The following is a 10,584-nucleotide window of genomic DNA, read 5'->3' as shown; positions in this document are numbered from 1 at the left end:
CTCTCTCTCTCTCTCTCTCTCTCTCTCTCTCTCTCTCTCTCTCTCTCAAAAATAAACTTTAAAAATAATAAATATAAATACCCAAACCTAAAAACAACCCTAATGTCGTTCAAGGAGTGAATGAATAAACAAACCAGTATATATTCAGACAACAGAATACTGCTCAGCAATAAAAAGGAACAAACTATTGATACAGAATTACTTCAAAGGATCTCAAAAGCATTATGTTGAGTAAAAGAAACTAGTCTCAAATAGTTACTACATAATTCCATCTCTTTGACATTCTTAAAAGGAAAAACTATCAAAACTAAAAATGTATCAGTGATTGCAGAAAATTATAATGGACAGGAAGAGTTTTTTGGGAAGTTACAGAACTGTTCTATATTCTGATTGTGGCGGTAGTTTTAAGAAACCTATACATAGGAACATGTGTGTGACTGGGTTGGTTAAGCATCTAACTTAGTTTGGGCTCAGGTCATGATCTCATAGTTCATGAGATCAAGCCCCATGTCAGGCTCTGTGCTGACACTGCCCTGTCTCTCTGTCTCTCTGCCCCTTCCCTGCTTGTGCTGTCCCTATCTCTCTCAAAATAAATAAATACACATTTAAAACAAACAAAACCCTATACATAGGTGTTGAAGTTCAATAAACTATTCATCAAAAAAAAGTTAATTTAACTATATACTAATTTTAACTAAAAATTTTTTAAAGTAAATGTAAAGGTTAAAAAAACTAACAAGAGATTTTCATTAATATATAAAAAGAAATAGATCACTAACATGTACTGCATTAATACATAGAAAGGTTTCACTCACTCATTCAATAATTATTTTTAAACTATAAACTATGTGTCAAACACAATTTTAGGAAATAAATATTAAACAGTTGATCAGAATGAATATATTTTGCCTATGGAATGGACATGAATTGGGGGGGACCAGTTGTCAAACTGTATGGGTTATACAGTGCTCCCTCAAAATACATGTCTATCTAGAAGCAAAAAAAAAAAAAAAAAAAAAAAGGTTGAACAGAGATTTTATAACAGCATTCAAATTTTGATAAATACATTATGTACCACTATCTTACTAAATCATCACAATTATTCTTAAAGGTACATATTATTTATTACTCTGTCTTTACGAACATAGAAACCAACTCAGAAAAATTGCCCAAAACTGAAAATAAGTATGTGAGCTAGAAATTCAACATAAGTATGTCTAATTCACTGTCTGCCCAAACAGTAGGTGTTCAATTAATGGTAAATGAGGTGAATGAGTGAGTACATGCAAAATCATGTTCTATGACACCATGCTGCCTTCCGGTCTTTTGCCATTTTAAATGTATATATTCACATTTTAAAAGATCCGAAGATAATCTGGATTGATTACATTAAATGGCAATTTATTAAATTCCTCTTATACTTATTTAAATTCAGTTTTTAAAAGTTCACACTAAAATGACAGGCATATTTATGAAACAATATCCAGTTTATTTGCATTTGCAATTAGTTTTCTTTTTTTTTAAGCAAGCTACATAGTCTACTTGCTATAGTAATCACACTGAAATGAAGAAAAAAAGCAAAGAAATTATCATTTTCCCCTTTATTGAAATTCTTCAATAAAAAATCAAGAGACCAACTCATACCAACAGACAAACATAAAACCAGTATATAAATGTATTTTACCTAGGTGTCCTTTCTTGACCATACACTCATACTTGAGACATTTTGGTAGTGGTATGCTTCAATACCACCCCTACCAAAATGAGATAAAGACCTTTTAAGTGTGATGTACCTCTTATATTAATCCATCACATTTATAATTTAGATATGATGAGTTATGATGTTATCATGTAACTGAGATCAACATTTTATTTCAGTTTAATTTCCAACAATACACATTAAGTTTTCTACAGTAAGTAAATGTTTCATGCTAGTCATCAGAATTATAGGTAGGCTCTACCCTAGATAATGAAACAAATTGCAGAAAAGAATAAACAGCAGGCCTGTGACTACTATCCTTAGAATGGCCTGCTTGCAAGGCTGACCTTTCACAGGCACCTAGGAATTTGGATTTGGAGAAGGTTCTCAAAAAACTCTTCAATAAGAGTTACTGTGCTTAAACTACACAATGTGGTTTATGTTGAACACCAGCTTTTCTTCTGGGAATCTGAAATTTTGTTATGTACCGGTCAGAAGGTGCCAGCCCCCAAATACAAACCCTGAGAGCTGAGCCGCTAACAACCTTTGTTGGTAGATGTTTCATATGTGTTGTTACAACTTATTGTTAAGGGAATTTAAGTATATCCTGAGTAACTCCATTGGGAAAGGATTCAAACACTTCCTCCAACTTTGCCTCAGGCACCTTTTCTCTAGATTGATATTGTTAGCATAATAAATCATAGTAAGTGTAACCTCGGGCTGAGTTCTATTCATCCTCCTGACAAATCACTGAACCTGGGGGAGGTCTTGGGGTCTCCCAACACACATACTAAAAGTTACCTGAGTAAAATGTATACCTACCATCTTACCAGGCAATGTGCTCTTGGAGGAAAGTCATTATTCATACACAACAAATCTTGCATAGACTGTGGAATAACATCTACAAAAACATTTCATAATGAAAAAATTAGTATGTTCATTCTAAGGCAAAATTTTGTAACATGATTTAAAAAAATCGTATTACATAACATGTCTTGCTAGTCCATATAGTTATGCAATTGCTTAAAGATTTATATCTAGGGCTATCTCTAAGATTTGGGGTGAAAAAGATGTCCTTCTCATGGGGGCCTGGGTGGCTCAGTTGGTTAAGCATCCTACTTCAGCTCAGGTCATGATCTCATGGTTTATGAATTTGAGCCCTGCATTGGATTCTGCTGATAGCTCAGAGCCTGGAGCCTGCTTTGGTTTCTGTGTCTCCCTCTCTCTCTCTGACCTTCCCTGACTCGCGCTCTGTTTTTACTCTAAAAAATGAATAAACATTAAAAAAAAAAATAAAATATAATAAAGATGTCTCTCTCTCAATGTCTTTTATTTCTAAAAAGCCAGCTTCTAAGTATTGTTCCCATGTTTATAATATTTTCCTTTCTTCTATGTCATGACTCAAACAGTTCCTCAGCCTTACTAGAAAGCCGTTTTCTCTCTTCTTCTTGGTCTGCCCTTGTCTCTACTTTTCTTCAAAACTACTTACAGTCCTGTCACTTCCTTACCACCTCTTATGGCCAGCCTTTGCTGGCCTCTGGCCATCTTAAGTGTTCTTATAAAACCATTAACCAGGTTCCCACCCATGTATAACCCATGTATTTTTAAGCACTTGTAATTTATAATAAGATACTGACGTATATCATCCTTATTTATTTATAAATGCATACTAAACTCAAAGCATAAAAAATATTTATAACATTTCCTTTGTTGTATAGTCATAATTCCTTAGCAAATTTATGTTTAATTACCTTTTAAAAAAGAGTATATAGGAGAACACTAATGACTTGATGCTTTAAAGCCAACAAACAACTCCAACAAAATAAACTATCAGTGCTCAAATCTTCTGACCTCTGATAACATAGTTTTAAATGTGTATCTCCAAATTAAATGAATTGATGGTTTACTTTTAACTTCTACCACTACGTACAGCTTCAATCACAACCAAATTCAAACTGCATCATACATATATACATATGTACATATACATACATACAACAATAATGACTTAACTAAAATCCATTCATCTTCTCTCAGACCACAGTTCATCTCAGAAACACTGATTCTGAGGCTCCTGGGTATCTCAATCGGTTGAGAGTCTAACTCTTGATTTCGGCTCAGGTCATGATCTCATGGGTTGTGAGACCGAGTCCCCTGTTGGGCTCTGCACTGACAGCATGGAGCCTACTTGGGGTTTTCTCTCTCCCTTTCTCTCTACCCTTCCCCATCCCACACTCTCTCTCTGTTCCTCTCTCTCAAAACAAATAAACATTAAAAAAAAACAAAAAACACTGATTCTAAGCCTCCTTATTTTAACAGCTTCTTCTTGATGTTCCTCAAATTAATAGCACTTAAGATTTCTCTCCCTTTAACAGTTTGCTTCATTAATGAGCAAAATGTTGGAACTGGAACTTTCTGGGCTATTATCAGACTTCCCACCAGCTGCATATATTTCCCTCTTCCCCTTCCTCCTCAAGTACACTTATTCATATTCTGGTTTAATTATTTTACTGTATAAATTGTCTTAATTATGTGTATATATAGTCAGTGTGATCTGCCCTAGTTTCCAAATCTGAATGCAGATGCTATCTACTTGTTTTGTTTCTAAGAATGCCAATAATAAAGGTAATATAATTTTATTCCTACACAAGAAAAGGCACAAATATTTCAGGCCTATACTTACAAATAATATCTGTATTGACCAGAAAAACTTTTTTTTCTTAATTTATTTTTTTCAGTTGAAGTATAATTGACATATAACATTATCTTAGTTTCATGTGTATGACATAACAACTTGATAACTGTATACACTGCAAAATGATCATCATAAATCTAGTCAACATCTGTCACCAGTTAAAAAACATTTTCTTGTCAAAGAATTTTTAAGATTTACTCTCTGAGTAACTTTCAAATACGCAATACAGTACTATTAACTATAGTTGCCATGCTATACATTAATTACATTCCTAGGACTTACTTAGAACCACGAGTGTACCTTTTGACCCTCTTCATCCATATTGCCCACCCCCCCCCCAACCTCCATCTCTGGGAACCACCAATCTGTTCTCTTTAACTATGAGGCTGGTGAGTTTTGTTTTTGTTCTTGTTTTTGTTTTTTAGATTCTACATATAAGAGAGATCATATAATAAATGTCCTTCTCTGTCTGATTTATTTCACTTAGCATGATACCTTCAATTGCCCTGAGAAATTTAAACACACATTCTGTGTATTTATTTTTTGAGTGAGTTAAGAAGGGCATCTGACTGAAAGCTGCAAAATTAATACTGTTTTAACACCTTGCTCACTCACTATTATATACCACTCTATCTCAGGACAGAGATTTTGGATGATTTGACCTATGAACTACAAGCACCATTTACGGAGATTTGAGCAATGTGACCTATTACCAACCATAAGCACTATTTACTGAGTACCTAGCACGGGTGAGGTCCTCATGTAGGTGCTCATATACACTATCTCATTAAACCTTCCCATTAATCTGCTGGGTGGTATTACTTTGGTTTTCAAGTGAGATAATTCAGACTTGGAAAGGTCAAGTAACTAGTAAGAAGAAAAGCCAGAATTTTAATCCACTTGATCTGACAAATTATGGGGTATATCCAAAACACTATCCTGACAAATGAGTAATTTTATTTTATTTTTTTAATATTTATTTATTTTTGAGAGAGACAGAGACAGAATGCGAGTGGGTTGGGGCAGACACAGAGGGAGGCACAGAATCCGAAGCAGGCTCCAGGCTTCAAGCTGTAAGCACAGAGCCTGACATGGGGCTCGGACTCATGACCTGTGAGAACATGACCTGAGCCAAAGTCAGGTGCTCAACCAACTGAGCCACCCAGGTGCCCCAGAGTAATTTTATTCTTAAATCCTTCAAATCCAGGTTTAATTCTCCATTACACCTTCTCTGATCTCTCTCAATTAGACCTGACCACATCTCCTCTAAACTTCAGCAGAAGTTTAAAGAACTTTATCTGTGCTCTGGGACTGAACTTACCACTTTCTACCTCCTACTGCTGTGACTTATTTATAAACCTCATCTCCCCTACTGGAACTTTCTTATAACTGTATATAGTTATAACTGTATATAACTTATAACTGGAACTGTAAATTTCTTATAACTGTGGATTCAACTGAGCTTAGCAAAGTACCTAGAACATGTTAGGCACTCAATAAATATTTGCTAATCTAATTAACTTTGAAATGAATGATGCTATAAAAATTCCTCTAAAAGATCATACTCTGAAAATAAAACAAAAAAGATCATACTCTGTTTCAGATGTGGTGAAACAACTCTGCATAGGTAAAACATCTCCAGAGATACTACTTTATATATATATTTTTAAGTTTATATATTTATCTTGAATGAGAGAGAGAGAAGGGGAGGGGCAGAGAGAGAGGGAGAGAGAATCACAAGCAGGCTCTGCACTGCCAGTGAAGAGCCCCACGCAGGGCTTGAACCCACGAACCGTGAGATCATAACCTGAGCTGAAATCCAGAGTCATATGCTTAACCAAATGAGCCACCCAGGCGCCCACAGAGGACAATACTTAATGAAGAGAACTAAATTCATAATTTAAAATTATAATCACTCTTACAGTCATTAGTTTAAAAGTAACTAGTAACACAGGACACCTGGGTGGCTCAGTTGGGTTAAATGCCTGACTCCTGATTTTGGGGCAGGTCATAATCTCATGGTTCATGGGATTGAGCACTACATTGGGCTCTGCAATGACAGCACAGAGCTTGCTTGGGATTCTCTCTCTCCCCCTCTCTCTGCCCCACCCCTACATGCTCACACTCTCTCTCTCTTAAAATAAACAAACATTAATAAAACAAACTAAAATAAAATAAAATAAAGATAATTAGTAACAACTTACCTTCCAATACTTCATCCTTTCCTTCTTTGTCAGTGGAGTCTTGTACAAGATAATGATGAGTGACTGAGAACTTGAAATCAGCGAAGGAAATTTCATCTGATTTCTCTTCCCATGTGCCAGAAGTAAATACACCCTATATTTAACAATGGAAAAATACCCATTTTTAAAAAGAAAATTCCCTTAGAATATCAACTATCAAGTGACATGCAAAATTAAAATTTTGAAATAATTTTTGAGATAAATATATAAAATAATATACAGTAAATTCCATGCCTCTAACATACAAAAAAAAAATTCCTATCGTTAGCAGAATCTGGTTACATTTACCTAAAAATGATTAAATTTTATCAATTTTAAAATTTAGAAAAAATACAAGGCAATAAAATATACTTTTATTCTAAAAATCTCAAATCCAATAACATCACTATATAGTGCACCGCATTATTAGACATCAGAAATAGCTTAATAAAAAAGCAGTTTGTAGACTCAATTTAAGTGACATGACATTTGCAGCACTTATTTAACATGTTTTTGCAAGCATCTTTATCAAGCTTTGGTATTCAAATATTTTCATTTCAACTGCAACTCCTTGACTGGAAAACATTTTAATTAAAAGTCCCAAAGAGTCCCCTCACTTATGCAACATAATCATAAAAAAGAATTTTCCCCATGGGCCCTGAATCTCCCATAGTTATTCTTTCCACTGGAGAGGTATATAGTCATTACAACATAGCACCACTATGAGGCAGAAAATACCAACCCAGCAATTTGCCAACCACAGACAGTCCCAAATTAGATATAAAACATGTAAGGAATGATTTTGTTCATTACCAAGTTTTTATAAAAAGTGTTTTCACAACCATACCTTACGAATAATAGTCAAGTGTTTTATATTTGTTGCTGGCAAAGTATTCATAATTCTGAATTGAGTTAAATCGTATTTTAAATGTCTTAAAGGTATCTTATTATGTAAATATATTAAATAGCAATCTTTTTATATTAAGAGAAAAATCACTTGTATGATACATATCAGAAACTATACTTTTTATATGTTAAGTTTCTCTAAAGTGTGGTTAACCTGTATTAAATTAAGACATCTAGGGGCGCCTGGGTGGCGCAGTCGGTTAAGCGTCCGACTTCAGCCAGGTCACGATCTCGCGGTCCGTGAGTTCGAGCCCCGTGTCGGGCTCTGGGCTGATGGCTCAGAGCCTGGAGCCTGTTTCTGATTCTGTGTCTCCCTCTCTCTCTGCCCCTACCCCGTTCATGCTCTGTCTCTCTCTGTCCCAAAAATAAATAAACGTTGAAAAAAAAAAATTTAAGACATCTATGGCCGATACCAAAATTCTCAAACTGTAATAAGCATTATAATGATATACGTAAGAATATGGTGCACTATGAGGAACGCCCACTATAACGCAGTTAAGTCTAAACGTACAGACAAGGAAGAAGCGCAGGAAATGAGAGGTAAGCGTATTTGTTAAGCTTGCAAAAAAGGTGAAACATTCTTTTTAAATGATATAAAGAAACATTATCTGACCCTACTCTGGATTCTGGGTACCACTGGAAACCTTATGAACAGCCAGTTCAAGAAGGATTTGGTTGTATTCATTAAAGAGGAGGTATCTAGGTTCTGTCTCCCAAATAAACTTTTTAAGATAATTAGTTCAATTGAAAAACAACATTCTAACCTGCCTCCTTCATTTCCATTATGATACAGTCCTTTAATAACAAATTTCAGTATGGTGTTTATTTATGATTACACTCAGAAATGACAACTTTAGTCCAATATTAATCTAGTGATTCATCAAAAACAACCTCTGAGGGCCCCAATCAGACAATAAAAATAAATAAGCATGTAGACTAGAAGGAAATAAAACTGTCTGCATTCACAATGATCTGACATACCTAGAATAGTCAAAGCCTAGGTATAAAGTCTAGTCAAAGTCTAGGTATAAAGCCTAGGTATAAAGCCTAGGTATAAAGTCTAGTCAAAGTCTAGGTATAAAACTGTCTGCATTCACAATGATCTGACATACCTAGAATAGTCAAAGCAACCTACAAACTACTAAAACTAACTGATGAGTTTATAAAGTTGTGGAATTCAAAATCAATATACAAAAACCATCTGTATTTTTTTAGGTAGGCTCCACGCTGGGCATGGAGCCCAACACAGAGCCTGAACTCATGACCCTGAGATCAAGACTTGAGCTGACATCAAGAGTTGGACACTTAACCAACCAACTGAGCCACCCACGCACCCCAAAAACCATCTGTATTTTTTTGAAGTATATTTATTTATTTTGAGAGAGAGCAGGGAAGAGGCAGAGAAGAGGTGGGGGAGAGAATCCCAAGCAGGCTCTGTGCTGTCAGTGCAGAGCCTGACATGGGGCTTGATCCCACGAACCATGAGATCCACAACCTGAGCCCAAATCAAAAGTCAGACACTTAACAGACTGCATCTGTATTTTTATATACATGCACTAAACACCTGGGAGATGAATTTTTTTTTAAATACCACTCTTACAACATCAAAAACAAATCAATTCTCTAGGAATACACTTAATGAAAAATAGCAAGAACTCTACCTAAGAATGCTTCAAAACCTTGATAAGAGGGATTAAAGACCTAAATAGAGCTAAATGTACATGGATTGGAAGACGCAACAGCAGTAAGATGTCATTCTCCTCAAAGAGATCTATATATTCAATATAATCCTAATCAAAATCCCAGCAGGTATTTTGTAGAAATTGACAAGCTGATTCTAAGAGTAATATGAAATCCAAAGGACCTAAAATACCTAAAATAATTTTGATGAAAAATATACCAGCTGATTTTAAGATTTACTTTGCTATAGTAATTAAGATAGTATAGTACTACCATAAAGACAAATAGATCAATAAAACTTAAGAGTCCAAAAATAGATTCCCATTTATACTTCATTTTACAACAGAGGAGCTACTGCAATTTAGTAGGGAAAGAATGATCTTTTCAACAAATGGCCCTGGAATAAAAAGATATTCTCATGGAGAAAAGCAGAGCTGTCTTTACAACATTGAGATAGGCAAAGATTCCTTTGACAGTACAATACACAAAAGGCATTTAACAATAAAATTAAAAATTAAGAAAATGAGGAGCACCCAAATATATAAAATAGTTAATAACAAACATAAAGGAACTAATCAATAATAATATAGTAATAGTAGAGGACTTTAACACCCCAGTGACATTAATGGAAATATCATCTAAACATAAAATCAACAAGAAAACAAGAGCATTGAATGACAATGGACCAGATGGATTTAAAATTTTTTTTTTCAACGTTTATTTATTTTTGGGACAGAGAGAGACAGAGCATGAACGGGGGAGGGGCAGAGAGAGAGGGAGACACAGAATCGGAAACAGGCTCCAGGCTCTGAGCCATCAGCCCAGAGCCCGACGCGGGGCTCGAACCCACGAACCGCAAGATCGTGACCTGGCTGAAGTCGGACGCTTAACCGACTGCGCCACCCAGGCACCCCTGGACCAGATGGATTTAACAGATATATTCAGAACATTCCATCCTAAAACAACAGAATACACCTTCTTTTTTTTTTTTTTTTTTAATTTTTTTTTCAACGTTTATTTATTTTTGGGACAGAGAGAGACAGAGCGTGAACAGGGGAGGGGCTGAGAGAGAGAGGGAGACACAGAATCGGAAACAGGCTCCAGGCTCTGAGCCATCAGCCCAGAGCCCGACGCGGGGCTCGAACCCACGGACCGCGAGATCGTGACCTGGCTGAAGTCGGACGCTCAACCGACTGCGCCACCCAGGCGCCCCAATACACCTTCTTTTTAAATGCACATGGAACATTCTCCAGAACGGATCACATATTAGGCCACAAAACAAGCCTCAACAAATTCAAAAAGACTGAAGTCATACCATGCATCTTTTCTAACAACACTATGAAACTAGGAGTCAACCACAAGAAAAAAAAACTAGAAAGAGC

At 35.6% G+C, this 10,584-nt stretch overlaps 1 protein-coding gene across 6 annotated transcripts in view; it reads right to left on the bottom strand.

Annotated features, from left to right (window-relative positions):
- RAB3GAP1 (RAB3 GTPase activating protein catalytic subunit 1) overlaps positions 1–10,584 on the bottom strand; it is a 113,636-nt gene that overhangs the window by 83,934 nt on the left and 19,118 nt on the right. For 5 of the 6 annotated variants that reach the window (XM_040474928.1, XM_040474929.1, XM_040474932.1 and 2 more), the window contains 2 exons: positions 6,599–6,731; positions 2,522–2,600 (listed from right to left, as the gene is read on the bottom strand). The exons of the other annotated variant lie outside the window; for it this stretch is intronic. In XM_040474928.1, coding sequence (XP_040330862.1) covers positions 2,522–2,600; positions 6,599–6,731 — 212 coding nt within the window. The remainder of the gene's footprint in view (positions 1–2,521; positions 2,601–6,598; positions 6,732–10,584) is intronic. 6 annotated transcript variants of the gene reach the window in all.

The sequence above is a fragment of the Herpailurus yagouaroundi genome, unplaced genomic scaffold, assembly GCF_014898765.1.
Source record: "Herpailurus yagouaroundi ecotype Mexico unplaced genomic scaffold, PumYag 140, whole genome shotgun sequence".
Lineage (NCBI taxonomy): Eukaryota > Metazoa > Chordata > Mammalia > Carnivora > Felidae > Herpailurus > Herpailurus yagouaroundi.
This window is presented reverse-complemented; position numbering and strand designations above follow the sequence as displayed.